Raw genomic sequence first — 26,721 nt, 5'->3', positions numbered from 1 at the left:
CGCAATTAGCGCTAAAGTAAAATATCAATCGGCAGGGGGTAATCTTACAAATTAAATCAGGGGTGCCCAGCGTACACACACCTTTCATGTAGCACGGAATCCTTCCAGCAGAGATGGCAGAGCGAGTGCAGTGGGAATTAGTGAGCGGCGTTTCGTTTGTCCTCCTCGTGACAGTAGTGGGATTACCAGGACTAATTGGACAGATTAACTGGGATTTAGAAGTATCTCCTGTCAACCTTTTTCTTTGGTCCTCTTTCCATCATTCTAAGCTTCTTTTTCACTCTTTCACTTCGGAAATGTTCCCTGGCAAAGGCGACGAAGAGGTGGAGTTTTTTAGTTTTTTTTTTAACCCGGTTCTGTTTCATCGACTTGCATGCATTTTTCACTTTCATTCCAACCTCTGGATTGGGCTGATACGAGCGTGTGTTGTCTTTGCTGTTATTCTTGCCGTTTATTGGTATTGTTGCCGTTTTTCAAAGCTCTGACCGAGAGGAACAAAGCCTTTTTAGTTCCAACATGAATCCAGGCGTTTGTCTGTTTACCGGAGGAGGCGACGGGGACAAGCCAGCCTCTGTGGTTCTGCCGTTGGACCCGGTCCCGCTTGACTTTGGACGCATTCCAAACTAACTTATCGGGGCTCCCTTTTTCTCCTCTTCGTGTCTTTCCCTCCCTTTTTTTTCTGTCCTCTGTCCTTCCATCCCTGAAGCCTGGATTAATTTTGCCACACATTGCATTGTTTTCAAAGCCTTGTGTAGTCGCCCGACCCTCCCTCTTCACTCCGCAAACACACAGACAATCACTAATGCCTTATGAGTCCCAAGGGGAATGAGGTTTGGAAATTCATCGCGCAGGAATATTTGCGCCCGTGACACCCAGCGGGTCGTATATTTTCTTTTAATTCCGTGTTGAAGAGTCTGGGAGTGAAGCAGTGTTAGCATCAGGAGACCCCGAAATCAATGCAATTTATTACCGAGGCCTAACTGTGTGTGCGGCCGCTCTAATAGCCAGGTTTATGGCGGGGATCACACCGCATCGATCCGAGCGGGGCAGTGTGAGACGGAGAGGAAGTCAAGCGAGTTGGGAGAGACAGGTAGAAGGCCTCGCCTGTCGCTACATTTAAATGTCAACAGAACAACACTCGGGGGGGGGGGGCTGAAATTGAAAGCTCAGACCTTGTTGCTACACAAACGCACTCGGCTGTTGAGTGATAATATTTGAGCATCAGACAATTATCCGCCCGAGTCTCGGTGTCCTTCGCTTCTTTCTCTCTCTCTCCAGTCGCCTCTCACGAGCCATCAAAGGACTTATTTACATCCCAGTGAGCGAGCGAGAGAACGCGTCCATGACACGAGAAGAAGGCGGCGTTGTTGTGTCGACTTCATGATTTAGCATCTATAGCTACATTCAAGTGATGGTGGAGTTGGACTTCACGTTCCACTCACCCTCATGTCGACTAAGGGTTCGGATTAATCTGTTCTTTTTAGAGTTATGGACAAAAATGTTTGTTCATTTTAATGTAGCGTCTGGAGCTCAGTCGTCTTCGTCTTCATCTTCGTCAAAAAAAAACCTTAAAAGCATCTAAATACCGTCATACTGCTCATATGTAACGTCCTAAAAGAACCAGTTACTCTTAAAATAATCCCCACCTTGACATTGAGTACAAAATGAGTGAATTATGGCTGAATAAGGAAACAAATGTTTGTAACATTTTGGTTTGTAACTTTCAAGTATGTTATTCCTGAACACTAGTAAGAATAGAAATGAAAGCAGGGTTCAAGGTTTTCCGATCAGATCTTAACTTGGGTCGTCAGCTTCATGCCTCATCGATGCCACCAGGATAGTTATTCGAACCCACTTGCAACATTTTCTGATGATCTTCTTCACTGTTTTAGAAAAGTATCCATTGTGTCGTTTGCTGCTCATTATAATGGAAGAGCTGGGTGTCATCGCTATCTCCACCCTTCCTTATTCTACTGTTCCACTTTTGAATTAGACATTTCGATTTCAATATGCGACAATTAGAAGGATGGAGCGATATTTTGGCCTTTACGATTTGTATGTAGTCACTTGTGCCCGGACTAATCCGGATTCTGTCACAACCCAAAGTACAAATCTGCATGTTTCCGTAATAACTGTAGCCACTGTTGAGTGACGGACAGATAATGGGTTGTCGGGGGGGGAAAGAGACGACAGGTTTGTGTCCTTGAGAGAATGAAAAAAAAAAAAACACAGGCAAACGTTAGGGTTGGACAGAGAGTTTCATCTCAATTTAAGGTGTTTTTATTAAAAGCACCCGAGGAAGCAGATGGGTCGTGTTGAAATGTGGACGTGAGAAGAAGGGAGGAGTGATAAGATGGCTATCACCGTGAATGAAGACTTGTCAGCTCATGACAAGGAACGACAGACAAAATTTTGATTAAAGGACCGTAGGTGGGTTTCATTTAAATTTAATTTTAAAATAATATAAAATATAGTTAAATAATGTTCTGCCCATAGATAATCCATCTGAGTCATCATTATAAAATAAATTATTTTGATGTTTTTATTAACATATCATATTTTAAGTATTTTCCCAACTTTTGTATTTTTTTTCTCCCTTTATTTTTATTGTTGTCATTGTTGAGGCTTTCTGGGTATTATCTCAGTTTTACTGTGGTCAATTTAAAACGAAACATTTTTTTTTTATTAGACAATTACTATATGTATATGTGTTATATGTGTTTTCATGAGGCTTGTTGTTAATGTTATTAATCAGTTGAATCAATTTTTATTTTTACTTTTTGAAACATTTTATTTTATAGATAGATGTTGTGTTAATTTGTTTCCTCTTTAAAAGTACCTTCATGGATTTCTTTATCTGTATTCATTCTATTATATTTTGTTTGTTTTTTCCTTTTCTTAAAATGTATTGTGTTTTTCATTCATTTATATGTTTTTACATTTTAATTTGTATTTCCTTAATTGAATTCATATGTATATATGTTGTTATTGTAAAGCTACAGTTTGAGTATCATGTCATATATTAGGTGTTAAAGCTGTATTTAATCTACAAAGAACCACCTGAAGGTCAGTTAGGTTTTATGATGAGTATTTAAAGGGAATAATGAAGACAGAGGGATTGTAAGCAGCAGCTGATGTCGAGTCCTCAATAATTGTAAAAAAGAAGTGCAGAGCGAGGATTGAGCCGCACAGGTTGTGTTTGCGTGTAGGATCGCCCGGGTTCATCGATCCCAGTAAATGAGCCAGTTAAGGTAATTAAAGCCTCTGGCAGCGAGAGGCGAAGGTAGATTATATTGACAATAACACTCCCGAATGCACATAAAAGATGAAAACCAGACGTGCCTCCCAGATGTTGTTGCGTTTGAGGGATGAGTGAACGACGGGCCTGAGATGGATGTTCACAGAGGACCATCTTCACATTCGATCCATTAAAAGTTTCTCAGTGAGATCACGATTTTTTTCACTTTTCTCACAGAACCCATGCGCACTCCGAAGAGGCTGAAGATCGCGGAGACCCAGGCCCGCCTGATCGCCGTGGACTGGGAGTCTCTGGGTTACAACATCACACGCTGTCACACCTTCAACGTCACCATCTGCTACCACTACAAGAGCGCCAACAACCGCACTAAGGCCGACTGCCTGGACATGGACCCCAAAGGTAGGCCTGGTGCCGCTGCAGCGACGTGGTCGCCTTCGATCACGAGCGAGTGAGTTCACGTGGAATGTTGGTTTTCTTCAGCGCCGCGTCACATCGTCGGGAACCTCCCTCCGTACACGAACGTGAGTCTGAAGATGATTCTGACCAACCCAGAGGGAAGGAAGGAGAGCGACGAGACCGTCATCCAGACCGATGAAGACGGTGAGAACCTACAGGCAGACTTCAATATGTCCTGTCAGCTGTGAGAAGTTTATGAATCTTTTCTTGCCAGGACAACATCTGTAAATGATCAAATGATTGAACGACCAATAAACTTTTTTTTTTTTTTTTACTTTAAACTGTAACAGTTTATTTTCATGTCTTAACAAGAATGAGCTGACTCAACTGCAGTAAATACAAAATCTGCAGCCAGAATTCTGAGCCGCTCTAGTAGAAGAACTCACATTTCCCAGATCCTTAGAACTCTTCACTGGCTGCCAGTTTCTTTCAGGATCAATTTAAAATTGCTTTCAGATCTATTCATGGTCAGACCTTCCATCAGTGATCTGATCCAGACTTACACGCCAGCTCGGGCTCATATTCTAAAATAAACATATTATACATTATAACATTTAACGGATTTAAAAAACTCTTATTTTTCATGACTTTTGTCAAACTATTCTTTTAACCAATGCACAAAAAACACTTTTACTCATTTGTTTTGGGTGTTTTTTCGACAGTTCCTGGTGCAGTTCCCAGCCAATCAGCGAGAGCCACGCCATTCGAGGACAGAATCCTGCTGTACTGGAAGGAACCATCCGAGCCCAATGGAATCATCATCCAGTATGAGGTAGGATTCTTAAGCTGGGTCTTACTGGTACCTTTGAAACAGTACTAACGTTGGAATTGTCCCTGAAAACGTGCCTAAAGAGGGTAAAACTTTGTTTTTCTTATTTATCAATTTACTTTTTTTATTTTCAAAATAAAAGTCAAAGTAATACTGTGCCTTGATTGGTATTTAGCCTCCACACTGAAAAAGAAGTGCAATAATGAAAACTTGCCTAATAGTTGAACAATTTGAACAATGACAATTAAATCTTAGTTAAAATTAAATTTAAAATTCAAACCTCAATTTGTACTGTTTATTAAAGGTTATTTGGTTTCAATACATTCTTACGTTATAATATATTTATTTGTGTTTTTAATTAATTAATACATTTTAATAAATATAACCTTTTTTATATCTTAATTCCATTTTCTATTTATTTTTAAGTGTTTTGTATTTTGTTTTGCTGAGAGAAAACTGAATGAAAACACGTGTTTATGATCAAGTGAAGTTGCTCAACCCTTAATTTGGAAATTACTTTATTTTTTATAAACATCTTGAATTTTCCAGATGTAAGATTTTCAGTCTGTTAGCAGCGTCCATGGTGACCCATCTCCAGGTCTCAGTTCCATCCTTTGCTCCCGCCCACAGATCAGCTACATCGGGATCCGATCCTACGACCCGTCGGTTCCCCTGCAGCGCCCCGGCCTCACCGTGTCCCTGCCCTCCAACGCCACCCACCACCTGTTCTCACAGCTCCACCCCGGCGTCACCTACCAGCTGTCCATCAGAGCGTCCACCTCCAAGGGGTTCGGCCCCGCGACCGTCCTCAACGTGACCACCAACATCTCGGGTAAGACCTCCTCGTCCGATGAGTGACCACACACTGGACTGAACTCTCCGCTCTGCAGCGCCGACCATCGACGAGTACGACGGCACTGAGGCGTTCCTGAACGAGACGGCGACGACCATCACGGTCCTGCTGAAGCCGGCGCAGGCTAAAGGTGCACCTATCAGGTACGACCCGACTACCTATAGCTCAGTGTAGATGCTTAAAGGAAGGGTAGATGTTCTTCAAGTCGGTGCTTTTGAAACTTCCCCAAAACTTTTATCTCAGGGTCAAGGTGACCCGGAGGCCCGAAAACAAATGTGTTTGTGTTTTCCCTTGTGTTATCTCTGGGTCAAAGTGACCCGTTGGCCCAAAAACAAATGTGTTAATGATATCCCTCGGGTTATCTAAGGGTCAACTTGACCTAGAGGCCCCAAAACAAATGTGTTTGTGGTATCCCTCGTGTTGTCTCTGGGTCAAGGTGAACGACCTCCAACACTGCATGTGTTTTTCTGGAAGCCAGAGAGGTCGTTGACACAAGGGGTTAAGAGAAGATTTGGTTGATATTGATATTTTCCCATGATTCCTTCTCATGAGTGTGTTTGTTGCAGTGCGTACCAGATCGTGGTTCAGGAAGTGAACCCGCAGCGGGCGCGACGACAAGCTTCCGCCGACTGCTACGAGGTGAATATTACTCGCCTTTTCCCTGTCATCGCTCCATGTCTGTAGTTCAGGAACGCTTTTATAAACGATTAGATCCCTCTTGGAATGTAGCCACTAGCTCATTGTTGACCCCTTGCTAAATGCTACATTCTAGAAAAATTTATTTATCAAGCATTTTACATGAACATCTGCGATTCTGTTATATGATGGTGTAATAGTGATGTAATTGTATCCACGTGTTTGTTCTCCAGGTACCGGTTTCTTACCACACGGCATCAAGTGGAGGATCTCTGTACTACTACGCAGCCCAGTTGTCCCCCAGCAACCTGCCCGAACCACTTCCCTTCACAGTGGGCGACAACAAGACGTACCAGGCAAGACACTGTTAGACACTTGTATTGTAAAAAAAAGAATTTTCACTGGTTCATAAGTACTTTTCTAGTCTTTTTTACGCACAATTTCAATACAATAAAACCCTTCAAAGAAGCATCTAAATGTGTCTGGATCTCTAGGGTTTCTGGAACCCGCCGCTGGCTCCGAGGAAGAACTACAACATCTACCTTCAAGCTGTGAGCAGCACAGAGCGGGTGAGGACATCAAACGGGATGCGATCACATGCTAATGTTTGTTTCTTCACGTCATGCGTGTGTGTGTTGTCGGTCGGTCATGTGGCTCAGAGGAAGGTTTTTTCTGGTGCTAAAATAACATCACTCGAGCTCCTGCGAGGGAACGAATGAAACGCGCTCTTCAGGCTCTCTGGGATTATTGTTCTTCTCCAGTGATCTATTTTCATTTTCCTCAGATTAAACGGTGTCATTTGAATATTACTTCATGTCTGAATGTATGAAAGACTGTTGCAGTTTCTAGATTTCTAGATATTAGAAAGAAAAAAAATCATGGTTTCTGATCATTTACAAATATTAATGTCATGAAACTTTATTAGTATTTTGTTGTTGTTTTTATTAAACTGTTAATGTTTGTTATTGCAGGAAACAAAGACACAGTGTGTGAGGCTGGCAACAAAAGGTAAGAAACCATCATGTCCTAAGAAAAAAACAGTATTAGATTATATTTTGGGCATTTTTAAATTTTTAAAGTAAAAAGTATTAGTTTGTAAAGTATTAAAAAACATAATTTATGTCCCTCTAAAACCGCTAAAACTACAATCAGATCAGAAAACATTTATTGCCAGTTATACAGGATATTTGTGCTGTTTGGTGTACATTATAAAATACAACAAGGAAAATAATACAATAATACAATGAATTAAAAGTATTAAAATAATATTGTGAAATGATAAATAATACCAAAAAATGTGTTAATTTACAAGTTTTATACTAATAAATGAACATTTATTTTTCATTATATTCAAACAAAGCTTTTAACATGAGTATCTTAAGTACTTAAGTAATTTAATTTAAGTAAAGTTAAGGTAAGCACATTTTAGCTTCACTTTCTAAAAGAAAAAAGGGACAAAACATATATTTTTTTATTGCAACCAGAATGATTGAATCAGTTAAATAACTATTGTATTGAAATTAAAAATGTATATTTTTCATTGAGCCAGAAGCGTTGAATTAACGCTTATAATCTGTAATAATGATGTTCTAATGTTGTTTTGACGTGAGTAGACGTGTTTGTGACTTGTGCGATCATCACTAATCCTTTAAGAGCAGCATCAAGAGCTGAAAGTATCAGATCTATATAAGCATGTAGGTGATTAATGTATATGATGTTTTTAACAAAGCTCCATATGTGGGAAGATTATGACACGGCCTCGTAATCCCAAGTCATGTTTTTGAGGAAAGATGTGACGTGATCCTGTGCTCTCCATGAACCAGCAGCTGCAGGAGGCGAGAGTTCCTCCAGCACTTGTTTGTCAAACGACGGTTGAATCGATGCACTGAGAAGTAGCTGTAAGCAAACTCTGCGTGTTCATTTTAACACCGGCACATTAGACACGGTGAATTTCCCGCCCGTGTTAACATAAACCCGAATTGATGCGGCAGGCAGGCGAGCAGAGGTTCTGTACGACGCAGAAAGGTTAATATCAGTGCCGGAGCGGCCGTGTCGCGGGGCGTTCTCTGCTCCACAGACCTTGTTCTGGCCCTGACGCCGGATCGTGAGGGACGATCGTGAAAGAGGAATTCTTTTTGGAATTATTATTTTGGATGGATGGATGGATGGATGGATGGATGGATGGATGGATGGATGGATGGATGGATGGATGGATGGATGGATGGATGGATGGATGGATGGATGGATGGATGGATGGATGGATGGATGGATGGACGGACGGACGGACGGACGGACGGACGGGCGGGCGGGCGGGCGGGCGGGCGGGCGGGCGGGCGGACGGACGGACGGACGGACGGACGGACGGACGGAAGGATGGAGGATAGCGAGACAACCCCAGACCAAATAACAGACATGTACTCTGGCATGTGTGCTGGGTCTGCCCTGGGGCCTCCTCCAATTTGGCTCATTTTGGCGAAGTGACAAAATAATAATTGTCAATATGAAAATATATATTAGGAGTGATGAGCTAAAGTTGTCAATTGATTTAATTTTTCATTTATTTTATATAATTATCCTCTATAAAAAACATGCAAAAATGCAATTAACTAAAGAAAATGTTTTATTTATTTATTTTAAATGTATGTTTTAATTTATTTTGACACATCAATCACGTTTAAATTAATAGAAGTTACTTTATATTAAAAGAAAGAGTTTGCGCTGGCGTTCATACATCCTCCCGTCAGGTTGGTGTCAACAGTCTCCTCCGTGAGAGCCGTAGATGGAACTATTTCAACTCTGAGATTTGGCAGCACGATTGAGCGCCACAGAGGTTTTTTTTTTCAACTTTTCAATAGACGAGAGCAGCTAATGGACAGAGCGACCCGACAGCATCTACTCCTCTCTGAGCGCCTGTGCACTGAGGCGAGCCAACGCCAGGAGGATTAAGTGTTGCTGGTCCCATTAGGTCATCTCCACTATTGTGGATTGTCATCATCGCCTCCAGCAGTGTGTGTGTGTGTGTGTGTGTGTGTGTGTGTGTGTGTGTGTGTGTGTGTGTGTGTGTGTGTGTGTGTGTGTGTGTGTGTGTGTGTGTGTGTGTGTGTGTGTGTGTGTGTGTGTGTGTGTGTGTGTGTGTGTGTGTGTGTGTGTGTGTGTGTGTGTGTGTGTGTGTGTGTGTGTGTGCGTGTGCGTGTGCGTGTGCGTGTGCGTGTGCGTGTGCGCGTGTGCGTGTGTGTGTGATGCAGGACCACTGACCCGGATCATTTTTAAGAGAACACAAGATGTTCCGAGGTCGGAACCGGAACCTTTTATGTAAAGGATTTCTGCTCCGTTTTTTACGCTCATTCATGACCTTTATTATTTTCAACTTCTCTGTCATCAGGGGCCACATGCAATACTTCTGCTGTTAGGGACCGTCAACAAAAGACAGAGAATAATATAGAGATTGCAGCACGGTGGTTAGCGCGGTCGCCTCACAGCGAGAAGGTTGCTGGTTCACATCCACTCCGAGCCAACTTGTGACCTTCCTGTGTAGAGTTTTTATGTTCTCCCCATGTTCCGTGGGTTAACTCCGGGCACTCCGCTTTCCTCCCCCAGTCCAAAAACATACAGAGGTTGATTGTGAATTTGGGGAAATTGTCCATAGGTATGAGTGATGAGTGTGTGTGTGAATGGTTGTCTGTCTTTGTGTGCCCTGCGACAGACTGGCATCCTGTCCAGGGTGTCCCCTGCCTCTCGCCCTATGAAACTAGGATAAACTCCAGTCTCCCCACAAAACCCGCAAGGGATAAAGCCGTAGAAAATGAATGAATATAATATAGAACTAAAGGTGTTTGATTATATATATATATATATATATATATCAACATCAAGCCATTTCTCTTAAATAATGCTTTCAAATTTAATTTTGATTTATAAACTGCTACCAGTATTTAAACATTTTTCATTTCATATAAATTGCACCTTATAATTCTATACTACAAAGTCCAGATAAATAGTGACAAAAGGGCCACAATGGGTTTGTCGCTGCATTTATTATTATTTATTATGGATTACTATTATATTAATTATTTATTTTACTTTTTAATATTTCAAAGTTTATTTTAAATATGTCGACAGCAACTCTTTGTATTGCGAGACTTACAAGTTATAAAATGTCAAGTTTCTGGTATTTAAGTCGTGCAGAAAACTTTCAATTGAATACGTTGAGAATGATTTACACAAAAATTTAAAATAAACAATTTGACATTTAAAAACATTTGCTTCAACGACATATTTTCCTGCATTTCGTGAAAAATGTGTCACAGAATTGTTTTCTCTTCTCTGTATAATTTAAGATATTTCACTTTACACTGAACAGAAAAGAGAATTAAACGTGTGATTGATGTGTTTTTAAAAGAAACAACAGCAGATGTTCACTCGTTAAATGTGTTTGTTTTTGCTTAATTGATGTTTTTAAAAGAATCAAGTTGTGTTTTTTATTCACTTGAACGCTGCTGGAAAAAACATCAGATTACACTCGTTGATATCTGGCATTAGACGGTGGATTATTGTAGGAGAGATGTTTTGTCCGGAGCATACGGTGGATTATTTTAATACGTTAAACGTTCTCGTGTTTACGAGGTCACAGGGGTCAAGGCCAGGGCTCAGATAAAAAAAAGGAGGTCAAGAGGAGAACCTGGAAGACTTAATTATTTTTTCCAAGAGCGTCGGTTGCCCCGACGATTTTTCCCAAAACTTGTCAGAACCAGCGATCTACAAGTCTTGACATTTAGTTGGTATTTAAATGGGGGATTATTAGACGCTCGTAACGATTTGTTTTCCTTATCGCTGCCTCCGCGCGGCTCGTCCGAGGGCGTGTTGGCGATAAAGAGCGTCAGAACCTTTTACGCAGAGAGACGAAAAAAAACGTTGGTTCTGGTGTGACGTTTTCAGGGGCCACAGAGGAGCCGGAGGTGATCCCCGACCCCGCCAAGCAGACGGACCGCGTGGTGAAGATCGCCGGGATCAGCGCCGGCGTCCTGGTCTTCATCCTGCTGGTGCTGGTCGCCATCCTGCTGGTCAAGAAGAGGTGAGTGACGGCCCTCCAACACCACTGCCCGTCATCACCTCCCGTTGAGATGTTTTTAGCGAAGGCTGCCAAGCGACATCCATCCACTCATCCAACCATCCACGTTGATCTCCCTCCAGAACTTCTCGTAGCTCAAACCATAAACTCAAATCAGTAGATTCTCGGGTTTCGCCGGAGAAAGAGAAACCGACTCTCTTTCCCGAAGTGTTTTCAGCTCAAGATCCAATTTACTTGACATTTAAAACTCTCGCTTTTCATCTCCTGGACCTGCTAGAACCTCTTGTTAAATAATAAAACTTCTCGTCCGGTCGCAGCTCCCCTGAAGGCAACGTCGGGTCAATATGTACGAGAGTTTACTCGCGGATGGAAAAAACAAATATCCGCACATTCTGGTGAGGTCGTGCAAGAGTCTCAGAGTTTAGTTTTACTGAGATCTAAATACAAGTCTTCATGTCAGTGAGAAGGTCTTGATGAATGGATTAAAGGTCATAAGGTTTCCTCCCGTTTTATCAAACCAGTGATGCATTCAAGGACCATTTCCCTTTTCATTCCAAACATATTTGAAGATGAATTGACTCAATCTGTGATGCCATGCTAGTGGAAATGAGGAGGTTCCTTGAATGCACCTTCAGCAGGCCTGTGAGAGTCAAGAAGGTTCTTCAGAACTGTTACCAGGAGTCGAAGCTAGAAGCGTCTTCAACAATAGGAACTCACGGCTGAGATGGTTCAGATGCTGAAGGTGACGTCACTTCTTCACTTTCACCGCCGTCAGTTTCTCTCTATCCATTCGTCCTCCATAACTCTATCTCCTCATCTGATGTTGTGACTCCTCTCACTCTTCTTCACCTCTTTTGATCCCGCCTGCATTCTCTTCTTCACCTCCCTTTTCTTCTCTTGTCTCTCCACTCCTTGAATCATCAATTTCTCCTCCTGATCAAATCGTTGTTGACCCGCTCGTGATCCGAGCCTTCAGTCATCTGTCCGTCCGGCCATCGGTCACCTCAACTCAGGACCTGGTCGACAGCGCCATCACTAGTTAGTGGTCATAATGTTTTGGCGGGTCAGTTGGTGTAAGACCAACAAGTCAAGGTCAGACCAGGTTGTTACTCGAGCTTCTGAAGATGTTGAGTTTCCACGAAGAAAGAAAAACATCTTAACTGAGATTCAACGTATTAAACCATCTCCACCGTAACCTGCTGAGAAATAGAGGAAACTAAATAAAAATTTAAAAGTGTGTTTCTCAGTCTGGACAAGACTGACCTGGAGTTAAAATCCCATCATGTTGTTTTTCCTCAATTTAAATTGTTGGGCTTTTGTGTAACATAAGAAAGTCTGACTTTCAGGAAGTGAAAGGGAAGCGAGAGAACTGGGTTTGTCGTCGGGTTGGTTGTCGCAGGGCGCCGCCATTCGGACATGTGAAGTAACTACAGGAAAAAAATACAAACTCGCATTAAAAACGTTTTTTTTTCAACGCATGACTTCAATACTTAATTAAAAAAAAAAGTTCTGTCAATATTGTTAACAAAACATTTTATTATTATAAACATAATTAATAATATAGTAAAACATTGTAATATTATTAACGTAATTATTATTTTATTAATATTATTAACAAACATCTTATTATTATAAACGTAATTATTATTTTATCCTTATTATTAACATTATTGACAAAACATTTGATTATTATAAACGTAATTATTATTATATTATTATTATTAATATTATTAACACAATTTGTATTATTATAAACGTAATTATTATTACATTCTTATTATTAATTTAATCCCAAACCATTCTATGTTTCATCATCTTCATCTGATATAAAGTTGATGGTACTATCACTGGGGACAAAGGAGTTTTTAGAGAAGCAACAAAGGCGCGGATGATAATTTGAAGACCTATTAAAGTGCAGATCCACTGGTTCTGACCCGTCACCTCCTGACAGAGCCGTGAGGTGACAGAAGGTTCACTGGAGTTGTCACCAGGTGTGAGTCTGCATATGTTTGACTGAAATAATGAAGGTTCCTCACTCACACGTCCTCGTGACCTTTCAATTAATGCAGCCGACTTCATTAAAGAGCGAATAATTGCAGTTGAAACTGGAATAATAAGACTTGTTAATTTGATCGTACGTGGAACAAAAATAGGAAAGTAAGTTTGGTGTAAGAAAAGAAAAAGTCACATGAAAAGACGTTTTTATTCATTAAAAAAAAAAAGTAAATTAACCTTAAGTACTAATCGCTTGCGAATTAATTCTATAAATAAAAATAATCAATTAAGATATTTGTTAAAATATGTGGTTTTTAGTGGAAAATATTTGGATAGAAACGTGTCCACGTTGAGGATGATTTTGAAATAATATTACATTTTAACACATTCATTAACTGTTTTGAGTCAAGAAGAATTTCACAGAAAACACATCATTTTAAGAGAACAAAGCTTACTTTGTATTTTCAGCAAAAATGTCGTGTCATTTTTTTCATAAGAATATTTGATCTTATTTTTTTTTTTTATATATATATTTTTATTAGAGAGATGACGATAAAAAAGCGTTATATGTTCTTCATGAAATTATTTCAATATAAAAATATAATAGGAATTTGAATTAAACACATTATAGAAAATGCATGAATCAAACAAATATAATGTTTTTTCTATAAATTCACTTTATTTATTTAAATAAATGTGAATTACAAAACTTTAAATTACAACAGAACAAAAAAATAAATGATTTAATGTCATTTATAATTTAAATATAAAAATATAAATAAGAGTTTTTTTTAAATAGTCCAATCAATAAGAGTAAATATGTTAATATACTTTGTTATAATATTTATTTTTGTTTGTTTTTAATTACCCCTTTTGTTATCTCTGGGTCGAACGACCTAATACATATGCAGTAGTGGAGGTCGTTTACCTTGACCCAGAGATGACACAAGGGACACATTTGTTTTCGGGGCCTTCGGATCACCTTGACCCAGATACAACACAGGTGTTGAATGACATTTTATTTTTTAATGAAACTAGGATTTCATCAAATACCAAATACAATAAGATACTTGGTATCAAGTGCATTAAAACATAATGAGAATGATTTTCATGATCAATTCGACCGAATGGAAAAAATAAATAATGAAGTTAGTCAAAATATTAGGGTTCATCTTACTAAGATGTTGTTCTGACAAGTTTAGAAGTGAAGCAGCACCTGGCTGCAACCAACAACCAGGTCGGTTGTTGGAAGACTAAACCAGAGGTTTCTGGGGAGATCAATGTCCATCTCGTCATCGAGCCTGTGCGACTCTGAAACAATACTGCATCTTTAAAATGGTGGGACATGATGACACGGCTATGACATCATCGGTGTTTCCTGAGCGGGATATTCTTCTTGTTTCTGTTGTTGCTGGGACCAAACGTCGTGTCCTCACATGTACATTATTCATGACCTTGTGTCTCATTTTTTTTGCTTTCTGATTGGCTCCCCCCCACCCAGGAGGACCTACTATTCATACTCTTATTACCTGTAAGTAACCAGCGGACAGTCAGCTCGCCCGGCTGCTGTTAGACCGACCTGGGCGGAGTAGTTTTGGCTGTTACTTTTAAAGATGCAGTATACTTTTTTCAAGACACATTCTCAGCTGCGACCAAAAAGCCATCCTCATTGACGCCTCCGCCCCCGGGTGGGGGGGCAGTTCACTTTCATGGCTGAGTAGTCACACATTCGTCATCATGAAATCCATGTCCGTGTTCAAAAAGCAGCAGCGATAATCCGGCGTTGAAACCCGTGAAAGTGAACTGGCCTCGGCCCCCGGTGTCCTCTACATGCTCCAAAGTTGCTCAGATTCCATTGACGTTGGCACGACGAGCCTCGGGCGTGTCGTTTGAAAAAAGAATGCTGCACTTGTGACTTGTAGCTCTTTGTGTGCATGTAGTCATGTGATCATCCATCCGCCCATCAAGTCACAGGTTTCACAGTTAGGTGGCGCTAGAGTGTGAGCGGGATCTTTTCCTTTTTTTTTTTCCTTCCTGCTGTGACCAAAAACTGGACGACAAATGGCGTTCAAATATATTTAGTATATATTGAGTTCACAGCCCTAACGTTGAGCTCCTGTGGTCGGCGGTGATTTCCATGGGTGTGTTTGGTTTTTATGTGTTGTGTGTTCAACGGTGTTGGATGTGCCGGTTCTTTTTCCAGGCGTTTGATTTGGGGAGAAGGAGGTAAAGAAGAGCAACAAAGCACAGCATGTTTCCCTTGTGTCTGCCGGGGGAGAGTCAGAGCTGTTATCAACACCAGGATGGATCATCTCGGTTGATTTTTAGCCTTTTTTAACAACGAGAAACCATTAAAATACAAACAAAAACAGGCCTTAAATAACAACAAAAACACATACAAGTTATTATTCAAACATTAAAAGCGCAAATATTTTCATTTTATGCCTAATATTATCTAGATTTATCCTTCTTTTGTCAAATAATAATAATAATATTTTGAGAATATATATATAGTGCTTTAGAACATCACAATGAAGCATATTGCCTTAAGCTAAATAAATAATTTATACTTTTAAATAGTGATAGATAAACCCTGCAGTCAGAAATTAGTGAAACATTTACACTGAATAATTATTTTTTATATATAATATATTATTTAATCGTTTTGAATTACAACTATGATTCATTTGTTATTTAATAAATTAATAAATACGATTTGAATATACAAATAATGAACATTTTAATAAGAACGTGTTGATGTTATATTATATTATTTTATATATATATATATATATATATATATATATATATATATATATATATATATTATATTATAATAATTAAAAAAAGTTAATTATAAAAAATGTAATTCAAACAAGACTTTCAATAGCAATGCCTGAAGGAAACTGAATTAATTCATTTAATTTTACCCTTGCAGTGGAAGAGTTTAACATAGAGTAGGTTAAGTGGAGGCAACACTAGCAAGTTACTGTCTTCAGCTTCGTCATCAGAGACTCAGAGTAGAGCCTGTAGGTAACTAGTAATGTTTCTATTAACTCTCTCTCACTGTTCATGGTTAGTTTAGAATAACAGTTGAATATGGAGAGAAATCAGTCATATATTTTATACATTTATATATATACATTTAGTTTCAGCTTTTATTTTTTAAATTTTGTACAGATATTCTAATTCCATAAATTACTTTATATTCAAATTACAGCCTTTCAAATTCATTATCAAAATGTTGGTTAAATTGTAGATAATACTTAATTTAAACTTATTGTGAAAGAGTATTTTTGATTTATTGTAATACTAATATCAAACTCTATTAGAAAAAAATTGTAAATTCATTATAGAATTTCTTTTTTTTTTTTAATGCTTGTGTTATCTCAGGGTCGAAGTGACCCGACAGCCCCCAAAACAAATGTGTTGGTGGTATGGGTAATTGGGTCACTTTGACCCTGAGATAACAAAATGGTTGGAAAAAACCTTTCACTTTTCAATAGAGAAATGATTGAATTCAATGATTTAATACAGTAAATTAGTTTATAAAATAACATCAACATTTCAAAATCAACATTTCAAATATAAAATGTAATTAATTTTAACCTCTAATCTTCCATCTTAACGTTGGTGGTGATTCTTCATAACGTGTCACTCTAGGTGTGATGACTTAATATCAAGAGATCATGGTGGTTGCTGGTCCTGTAGTGGATGACATCCCTCTGGTGCTCGGGTGTCATGGGTTCATTCCCTCGAGTGGATGCTGTGCTCCCCCTTCTCTGCTCCCAGACTCGAGCCTGCCTCATGCTGCCGAACAAGCCTCTCCTCGACGCTCCTTGCCTGGTCTCTTCCCTTCCTCTCTCTGCTGATGCTGACCCTGATCCAGACTCGGCCCGCCTGCGAACCGCCCAAAGATTTCGGACCGTCTCTAAAACCGTGGCGGTTGTGCAGGCTGGCCGAGCGAGCTCCCCCCCCTCTCTGAGGTCACCTCCTTGACTGTGTTTGTCTCTGGTCTTAACAGGAAGCTCGCTAAGAAGCGCAAGGACGCCATCGGGACCACGCGGCAGGAAATGACGCACATGGTCAACGCCATGGACCGAAGCTATGCAGATCAGAGTACCCTGCACGGAGAAGACCCCATGGCCATCACCTTCATGGACTCCCACAACCACACCAACAGATGTAGGTTCAACACTTCATGGATTCATCTAAAGTTACAAATTAATTCTTGAATACTTTCACTTCCACACACACCTGACTAACCATGAAAGTGTTTTCCTCTCCAGTGCTCAATGTTCAAAAAGAAAATATATTAATTATTTAATTAATAATTAAAAAAGACCACATTATAGTACAATACATTATATTTAATTGAAATATTGGATTTTTGTTTCATTTAAACATTTTTTAAATTTTGAATGTTAATAAAACAATTAAATATTTACTAGTCAATTACGATAAATATGTGAATTTAATATAAATATATAATAATATTTAATTCTACATTTTTGTTTATGACACAGTTGAGTGATAATTAAAGTGTGTTTCCATCTACATCCATCTGTAAATTAATAATAAAAACACTTTATTGTAAAATACATGACATTAAATCTAAATAAGAGTTTTCGTTTAATTCAGATGTTTTGAATACACTTTAAGTAAATTACAGTAAATATGTGAATATAATGTATTGATAGAATATATATAATTGTATTGACAATGGGGTCAATCATGACAACTAGAAACATTTTCTTATGTAATTAATAATAGAAATAATATTATATTTTAATATAAATATAGGATTTTATTTTTCATTAGTAACGTTTTAATAAGCTTTACTACTATGTTACACTAAATATTTGATTAGAATGTACTGTGTATTAGTCTAAAGAAAATTTGAGGTAAATAATTAAAAATACAAATTTAGGAATTTATTTCTAAAGGTTTTGAATAAGCTTTTGAGAAAAATGATAAATATTAATTAGTCAAAATGTTAAAAAAGTGCCAGAAAGTAGCGGATTCGACGTGGCCATAATAAGGATTAGGGATTATCTAGAACAAGGATTATTTTAGATGATCAAATGTAATGTAATCGGGTTCTTCATCGATACTTTCTCTTCCGCTCACGAAGTTGACTCATGATTAAACCGAGCCCCCATGCTTCCCTCTGCAGTGCCCAACGACCCCCTGGTGCCCACCGCCGTGCTAGGTGAGGTCTCTTGATGGTTGTTCACCACTAGCATCGCCATCACCCCCTTGTGTCCTAGACCATCTCACACGCGTCTGTAAAGTGCCGTCCCGTCATCGAGAACTCCACCCGTTCCCTCCACATTCACATCCTCCCTCATGGATTCATTTGTCGTGTCTGAACAAAGTCAGTTTGTAAACCACGGCAGACATGACATGATGCCGGTGGCTCCGCTCTGGTGTTCTTTGGCAGTCTTCTCCCGCCATCTGTGTGATTCCCCTCTTGCCTCGCGCCTCGTGCCAACGTCTCCGGCACTTGTTTTTATCTGGATCTGACAGCCAAACCACCACAACACGCCCTCCGGCGCCGGCGCAATCCGCAAGCGCGAGCAGGCCTTGATTAACGGTTCCCTTCGCACTGATCGGTAGAGAAGACGCAGTTACTCTCTGTCCCGGCCCATCACGTCAGACACCAGGAGCCGGTGTCGGGTCGGGTTTGAGTCGTTCTCGAGCTAATGTGTCGCACACAAAACTCATCGCACGAACAAACGTTCGTCGGAAGATGATTCGATTCTAGAAGCCGTCGGTCCGAGTGTCGCCGCCGCCGACCTTCATCCACGACAAACCACTCATCCATTTAATCTGCCCGTTTGTAAACATGTCGCTCCACATCCTCCCTCCTCCATTCCTCATCTTTCTAACAACTTCTCTCTGACGTTTTTTCTCTCCATCCTTCTCTCTTCCTTCTGCTGCTTTGACTTGTAGTTCCGATCACAGGTGAGTGACGACGGTTCACCGGTCCAGTCTTTTCGGGTCGGATTGTTTTTGCAGCTAAATCTCGACAGAAATCAGGGAGACTTGACACTTCAAGGTTAAAAAAATTAATCAAACCACAAAAGTACAATTACAAAACGCTCAGCTTCATTGGGACTGTGATGAGAACTTGGATGAAAATCTGAAAACACAAAAACAGAGATCAGAACAATAGTGGGAAAAAAATGTGAATAATATATATTACTGGAAATAATTTGTCTGCCAACACAAGTAACAATGGCAAAGAAAACTCTTAGTGAATAAAATCCAAAAAGGACAAAAATACTAGAAGAACAATAGGGAGGTCAGCATAGGATAATGTGTTGATGTGACACCACGGACTGGAACCAGGAACCTAAAGCAGTTGCGTCAGGTGTCGTTGTTTGTACGTGAATCACAGACAGGTCACTTACTGTCATTGAAGAACACAGAAGGGATTTACAGCAAAAAAAAAATCTATATACAAAAAACTGGACACAACAAATCATTTAAAGATCAAGGTCAAGGTCAATGTACCAGACATACAAAGGAAACCAAGTAATATAGTTTTATATCATATTAAGATGGTCACAGCTGATACTGCAGCACCAGGGACAGACAAAAATAAACGTTAAATATCATTTTTAATACACTTTAATTATCAAATTTCAACTATTGGGTTGTTATTTTGTGTTTATTGTATTGTTTTCAATTTGGACTTTAAAAGATGATCTGAATTATAAGAAGAATGATCTCCCTCTGGTCCCCTGCGGCTTTAACCATCGTCATTTTTACTTTTACTTACATTAAAGGTAAGAAAATGCTCATTTACGGGTCAAAATGAATCGAGTGTCTTGAATTAGCCTTTGTTATCAAACCAATTATTGAAAAGTTAAAATCTTCGATATATGCATGTTAAGAGTATTTCGTTTCTTGGTTTCTAAACTGCTGTGAATGAGCTCGACCAGTGACCCTTGACCTCGCTCCTTGCAGACGAGAACCACACCGCCTCGGCGGCCGAGAACAGCCGGCTCCTGGACGTCCCCCGGTATCACTGCGAGGGGACCGAGTCCCCGTACCAGACCGGTCAGCTGCACCCGGCCATCAGGGTGGCCGACCTCCTGCAGCACATCAACCTGATGAAGACCTCCGACAGCTACGGCTTCAAAGAGGAATACGAAGTAAGATTGTGGCGGATAATGGAGGAGGATTCGGGTCTGGTTAGCATTAGCGCGTCGCTATCTCTTTCCTCTGTCGTGGAGACGTGTATTACGTCTCTACAACAGCGTATTCATCACATGTAATTTTCTACGTGTTGTTGGTGATTCAGAGCTTTTTCGAGGGGCAGTCCGCCACCTGGGACGTGGCCAAGAAGGACCAGAACCGCACCAAGAACCGTTATGGGAATATCATAGCATGTAAGTACGGACACGGCGGCGGCGTCCACGCACCAGGAAGTGGAACTCAAGTTCTGTGTCTCCCCCAGATGACCACTCGAGGGTTATCCTGCAGCCCATCGAAGATGACCCCTCCTCCGACTACATCAACGCCAACTACATCGATGTAAGTGGAAACGCATCGAATGCTACTATTGGCTCCCAACGAAACCAACGAAACCACACTCCCTCGCTCGTATGTCAGGCCTCTCTACCTTTTACTGCCTCAACTCGTCATCCATCGACGCCATTTCAGTGCACGGTCGACTCAACTCATCACACGTGTCGTTGTTGTTGTTGTTGTTGTGTCGTTTTGCTGCCATCACACATCCATCCCTTAATTTGCCTCATTGTTTTCATCGTAGTGTTGATTTAATATTTTATACACATTTACAAGTGAATTATGTGACGTTAAAAAACAACCAGACACTGTCGTTTGAGAACCTAGCTAAGATGGAATCCCTTAAAGCAAAAATACATATATTAGCGAGATCAAGTGTAATTATTTCTTGCATTATCTATAATGCCAAATAATAAATACTATTATTATATATAATATTTTTCAAAATTTCTTTCTAATTATTAAAAATTGTAATTAAAAAAGTTAAATAATATGACTCAAACATTTCCTGCACTTATTCTCAATCCCATAATGCATTGCAACAGTACTAATAGCAGATCAGTGAATAAAAAAATATCATTAATCTAAAGCACAGTCTTGGCAGGAGACTGAGATAAAGATATATATTTATATATATATCAAATTGTGAAGCTCCAGTTGTGGATGATGAGGTGTTTCCTGTTATTTTTGTAGGCAAAGATTTCCGTTTTTTTTAAGTTTTTTTTTAACATTATCAGCAAAAGGAAATTTCAATAATTCTATATATAATACTTTGATGATGAATGATTTCAAATATGATAATGAGTTAAAAAAAACATATCAGTTTTATCTTGCCCTTTAAAGTATATACTTTATTGAATATTGTTTTGATTGTTTAAGCGCTTTGTGACCCTAGTCTGGAAAAGCGCTATATAAATAAAAATGACTTACTTGCTATACAAATAAAAATGACTTACTTACTTACTTAACATAAATTGTAAAATATTGTATTTGGCTCCCCCTTAGTCAGAAAAGTGTAACTGCAACGTAATTCTACTGTGAGTCATGAACCTTTAAATGAATGTAGTCATGCTACACAAGATGATGCTAAAAAGGAAGAAACGTGATCAAAATCAAAGTTGTACACCACCTTCATCAAATGTCACTCACCGACATTTGAGTTTGTTGACGGTCACTTCTGTCGTCAGACGAACCGGTTCTATGAATAATTCATGTCATGTTGACTCTGCCGTCATCTCATCTGCGCGACGGTCGTGTCGCCTGCTCGTGTCAAACGCCTGCTCATCACACACTAACACGCTCGCTGTCATCGGCGCTAGAATCATCCACGGGAGACTTCCTGTCTGAGTCACCAGCAGGTGTCCCGTCCAATTCTACGCTTTTTAGCTCATTTTTTCTTTTGAGCATGATTTGTTTGTGTTTATTTTTTTTCTCTTTTCTCTGATTGACACTCACTGACATTGTTGTGCTCTCTTTCTTTCCTTCCTTCCGTCCTTCCTTCCTTCCACTCCTTCTTTCTGCCTGTGGCTTGGCCCATAGATTTGGCTGTACAGGGATGTAAGTATCACTGTGGACTCCTCCATTCACGCACACTCATCCGCTTCTGCGCCGCCCTCACATGCATGGCGCCGCCCTGGTGGTTTCATTCTGAGCTGTTTACTTTTTGAGCCTCTGACGTCCTCAAAACAAATCTATTTTCATAAACATGATCATAGGACGAGTCATTTCTGATGATGTTGTTGCAAAGAGCGAGATGTTTATATTTGTCGTTTCCTCGCAGGGATACCAGAGACCGAGTCACTACATCGCCACTCAAGGTGAGACCAACACTACGTCGCGGTCACTCGCGAGCTTCAGATTATAATCCAGCAATCTGCGTTCAGGTCCAGTGCACGAGACCGTCTACGACTTCTGGAGGATGGCGTGGCAGGAGCAGTCCGCCTGCATCGTCATGGTTACCAACCTGGTGGAGGTGGGAAGGGTGAGCTGCTCTTTTCTTCTCGAGGACCGCTCTTTGTGTCGGGTTTAACCCTAACGCAACTCAACAACCCGCAGGTGAAATGCTACAAGTACTGGCCCGACGACGCCGAGGTGTACGGAGACTTCAAGGTGACGTTCGTGGAGGTGGAGCCTCTGGCCGAGTACGTGGTCCGCACCTTTACCCTGGAGAGGGTGAGTGTCTCCGACCGTCAGAACGCCGTCCAGCTAGTGTGACGCAGCAACACTTGACCGGGTCGTGTCGCTCCTCAGCGCGGCTTCAACGAGGTGCGGGAGGTCAAGCAGTTCCACTTCACGGGCTGGCCGGACCACGGGGTCCCGTATCACGCCACGGGACTACTTTCCTTCATCCGCCGGGTCAAGATCTCCAACCCTCCCTCAGCCGGACCCATTGTGGTTCACTGCAGGTATGAGGCCACCTTCACAAGCCCGGTTCATATATATTAAGATTCACTTAATCCCCTCGAATGTTTATTCTATCCAGAGAATACATATATATATATATATATATATATATACAATTAATTTTTATATTTGCTTTCAACTAATTTCAAATTTTGACATATTTTTAATTCATAATTTATGTATAAAATAAATAATAAATAAATAAATAAAATGTAATTTACAATTAACGACCATATATTTATCACGTTTTTTCATTTTTGTGTTGCAATTAAACTTCTGCTGCTAGATAAATTAGATAATACTACATCCCACTATATAAATGGCAGTCATTACGTGCTCCACAGCTAAAGGAACGATTAATACCCAAAGATCCTGGCGATGGCTGAGGACGAGAGGATACTTCAGCAGCTTCTAAAGCTGATGTTTGGACATATTTTGGTTTTAAAAACAAATGAAAGCAGTTACGACTTTGTCAAGAGTCATGTGGTCTGTAAATTCTGCAACACCAGAGTCAAGTACTCGACAATACTACACATACATACTTGTACAGTGTGGCAGTAAATCATATTGTGATACGTATGGTATCGTCAGGTTATGTCCAATAAACACAGAGCACTTGCACATGAGTCAAAAGTTACGCCAACTTCTGAGGACAGAAAACTTTCTTTTAATGTGTGTAATTTATATACATTTTGCCAATATTATTTCTTAAAGGTGTGTAACTATGTTTCAAACATATTAGAATGCACACCAACATAATCCCCAAAACATCTTCTACTGCCCCGAACAAATGGAGAGAGTCTTCACCCACACACTTTATTTAGGAAATTACAAAGGTAACAATTACCAAGATACAATGTATGGAGCAAATAATAATAATAAAAAAAACAATTTTTTAAATAGTTTGTTGAAAATGGAGGTACAAGTATGGATTATAATGACGTTTTATTAGATTTGGTACGTTCAGCTAACGGAGAAAAGTATCTTGTTCAAATGAACTTTAGAATAATAATTTATAACTTTAAAAAATAAAGTTGTCAGTTGTGTATTAATAAATGTGTAATGGGGTTAACAAAGTCTCCATTGCTGTCGTGCAGCGCCGGAGCAGGACGGACCGGCTGCTTCATCGTGATCGACATCATGCTGGACATGGCGGAGCGAGAAGGTGTGGTGGACATATACAACTGCGTAAAGGCTCTCCGCTCTCGGAGGATCAACATGGTACAGACTGAGGTGACTGCATTACCCATCATCCATCTGCATCAACATGCTAGAGAACCCCCCTCCCCCTCCCTCTGGCTGTTAGAGAGAGCCCCGGGACACAGAACCAGCTGAAGCAAGACAAGATCCAAACATCTTCCTTCGACTCATTCATCAACACGTCGCCAACATCTCTCACATCAATCGTTTCTGATTCTGACATTTCTCGCGTTCTGTTAAGTAGTTTGTTTTTGGCGGCATCTAGTGGCCACTAATAGAACCTTTTTTTTCGACTTGGTAACGAAATATACGTGACATACGTTTTTAAACGTACAACTTAAACTGTAAATATCGTAATTGTCTTTACAGTGAACCTATTGATCATCTATATTATAGCTGATAGCTGTATTGATCAGATCAATTGTACGTTAAAGTTGGAAACTATTTCCTTGAGCTAACTAAATTATATAATAATAAGATTGAATTTCATTCATATTTGGTCTGGATTGACATCATGATCATCTTTATTTCCAAGAATCAATTTCAACTATCAACAGTCATGACATGTCATCAAAGTCAGACACTCATCCTCGTGACCTCATCATCCACCTCACCACCTCACCCCGTCATGCCTGCCTCGCGTCTTTGTCGTCACACGTCTTCACGTCCTCTGCTCCAATCTCAAGTCTTTTGTCCCGTGGTGACCGTGACCCTCTCGCCCTCCAGGAGCAGTACATCTTCATCCACGACGCCATCCTGGAGGCCTGCCTCTGCGGCGAGACCGCCATCCCAGTGTGCGAGTTCAAGGCCGCGTTCTACGAGCTGATCCGCATCGACTCGCAGACCAACTCTTCACACCTGAAGGACGAGTTCCAGGTGAGTTAGTACTGAGTTGCACATTGATAACAAAGTTCTGAGCTAGAAATAATGTTAGCTTTAATTTAGAAGCATCAGTGCGAGGTTTATGGACGTATATATATCGGTTTCATCAGAATATTGAATTGAATGAAACATTTCAAATTTTGAATATAAAACTTTGTTTTGTTTTTATTAAAACTTTTTTTCAAGTATTGAATATGTTTTCCAATAATTTACTTTATGAATAATTGAATTCAATAATAATTCATTGCAAGGTTGATATTGTAATTTTAATAATGGAATTTTTTCAAATTGAATTTTTCACTATTGTTTCATTTTCTAATTCTAATATGTAAACAATACATTTTTTATATTCAATATCTTACTGGCCTTTCAAATTCAGTATGAAATTGTTGGAAATTAATTGATCTTTGAATTTTTTTAATGAATTATGACACTATTGTTACAATGTAAAATGAAATGAAAACGCTAAGAATAAAATAAATGAATTCATAAAAAGATATTTGGAATTATTAAGATTATGAAACATGAATTATTATTATTATTTTTAAAAAATTAAATTATACAAATACAATTTCTATATTTAAATGATTTAATCAAAATATTGAATAATAATGTAATGCTTAGAAGTCAATACAAAATTAATATTCAACCATTCAATATGTCACTGATGGGTTCTTATTGTTTGTGGAGTCTTACATTCTTGTTACATCACAAAAAAGCAGAGGTTAAACCCGGTCAACAGTTTGAGCAACTTTTTGTGTGAGCGATAGTGATTAAAAATAAAAAGTTAAGAGTGGCTCAGTCAGATGTTTCAACACAGGATTCTTAAGAATGATCCAATCAGTGAATCATCAAGAGATGAAGGGAAGTGAAGAAGCGAGTGCAGCCGGGGCGGAACTCTGTCGTCAGAGTATCAGCGAACATGAACGAGATCACGACATCTCGTCGCATCTTCTCTTGCAGACGTTAAACTCGGTGACGCCGCAGCCGCAGCCTGAGGACTGCAGCATCGCTCTGTTGCCTAGGAACCAGGACAAGAACCGCTTCATGGACGGCCTCCCCCCCGACCGATGCCTGCCCTTCCTCATCACCATCGACGGCGAGAGCAGCAACTACATCAACGCGGCGCTGATGGACGTAAGTCGATCTTCCACACTAGTCGGGTCAGGCCGGGGAACAGATTTGATTTTGTCGTCACAAACATCAAAGTCGATGAATACATGTAATAAAAATAACAAGTAATGTTTTTAAATATTCGTAGAAATTAAGTTCATGGTCGTGGTTATTTAAATTCAGTAGTTAAACGAATGTTTTTGTATTTTTATGAACTTAATGTGGATTTAAATTTGGATAAACCATGTTGCTCTTTGTGTTGTTTTTTTTTACTGTTAATATTTATTGAAACAGTTTGTTTGTCGGTGTTGTGCAGCCCTGGTTTATTAAAATGTGTATGTGTTGACACGACCGCGCAGACACACACACACACACGCACACACACGCACACACACACACAGACCTCCCTTCCTGTTTGTGTGATGCTGTTTGTGGGTTTGTAGCAGCAGAAGGCTAGAGACAAATCCAGGTGCTGGAAGAACCGCTAGCTCCCTTCATTTACGTCAGTCTCAAAGTTAGCAGGTAAGACAGAGAGAGCGGAGGTTCAG

The 26,721-nt window shown here is 39.8% G+C and overlaps 1 protein-coding gene across 6 annotated transcripts in view; it reads left to right on the top strand.

The window, feature by feature from the left end:
• ptprk (protein tyrosine phosphatase receptor type K) overlaps window positions 1–26,721 on the top strand; it is a 102,797-nt gene that overhangs the window by 71,462 nt on the left and 4,614 nt on the right. For 2 of the 6 annotated variants that reach the window (XM_087805178.1, XM_087805179.1), the window contains exons 12-34: window positions 3,476–3,658; window positions 3,740–3,859; window positions 4,378–4,487; window positions 5,115–5,316; window positions 5,375–5,480; window positions 5,904–5,976; window positions 6,207–6,329; window positions 6,468–6,542; window positions 6,945–6,981; window positions 10,909–11,044; window positions 14,538–14,567; window positions 17,061–17,221; window positions 20,012–20,199; window positions 20,349–20,436; window positions 20,505–20,581; window positions 22,115–22,132; window positions 22,356–22,392; window positions 22,459–22,556; window positions 22,631–22,747; window positions 22,826–22,980; window positions 24,076–24,211; window positions 24,905–25,054; window positions 26,024–26,197. In XM_087805178.1, coding sequence (XP_087661304.1) covers window positions 3,476–3,658; window positions 3,740–3,859; window positions 4,378–4,487; window positions 5,115–5,316; window positions 5,375–5,480; window positions 5,904–5,976; window positions 6,207–6,329; window positions 6,468–6,542; window positions 6,945–6,981; window positions 10,909–11,044; window positions 14,538–14,567; window positions 17,061–17,221; window positions 20,012–20,199; window positions 20,349–20,436; window positions 20,505–20,581; window positions 22,115–22,132; window positions 22,356–22,392; window positions 22,459–22,556; window positions 22,631–22,747; window positions 22,826–22,980; window positions 24,076–24,211; window positions 24,905–25,054; window positions 26,024–26,197 — 2,594 coding nt within the window. Of the gene's footprint in view, window positions 1–3,475; window positions 3,659–3,739; window positions 3,860–4,377; window positions 4,488–5,114; window positions 5,317–5,374; window positions 5,481–5,903; window positions 5,977–6,206; window positions 6,330–6,467; window positions 6,543–6,944; window positions 6,982–10,908; window positions 11,045–14,537; window positions 14,568–17,060; window positions 17,222–20,011; window positions 20,200–20,348; window positions 20,437–20,504; window positions 20,651–22,114; window positions 22,133–22,355; window positions 22,393–22,458; window positions 22,557–22,630; window positions 22,748–22,825; window positions 22,981–24,075; window positions 24,212–24,904; window positions 25,055–26,023; window positions 26,198–26,721 lie in introns of all 6 variants that reach the window. The other 4 variants (XM_087805177.1, XM_087805180.1, XM_087805181.1 and 1 more) reach the window with 4 other exon arrangements.

This window comes from Callionymus lyra, chromosome 13 (assembly GCF_982586985.1).
Source record: "Callionymus lyra chromosome 13, fCalLyr1.hap1.1, whole genome shotgun sequence".
NCBI lineage: Eukaryota > Metazoa > Chordata > Actinopteri > Syngnathiformes > Callionymidae > Callionymus > Callionymus lyra.
This window is presented reverse-complemented; position numbering and strand designations above follow the sequence as displayed.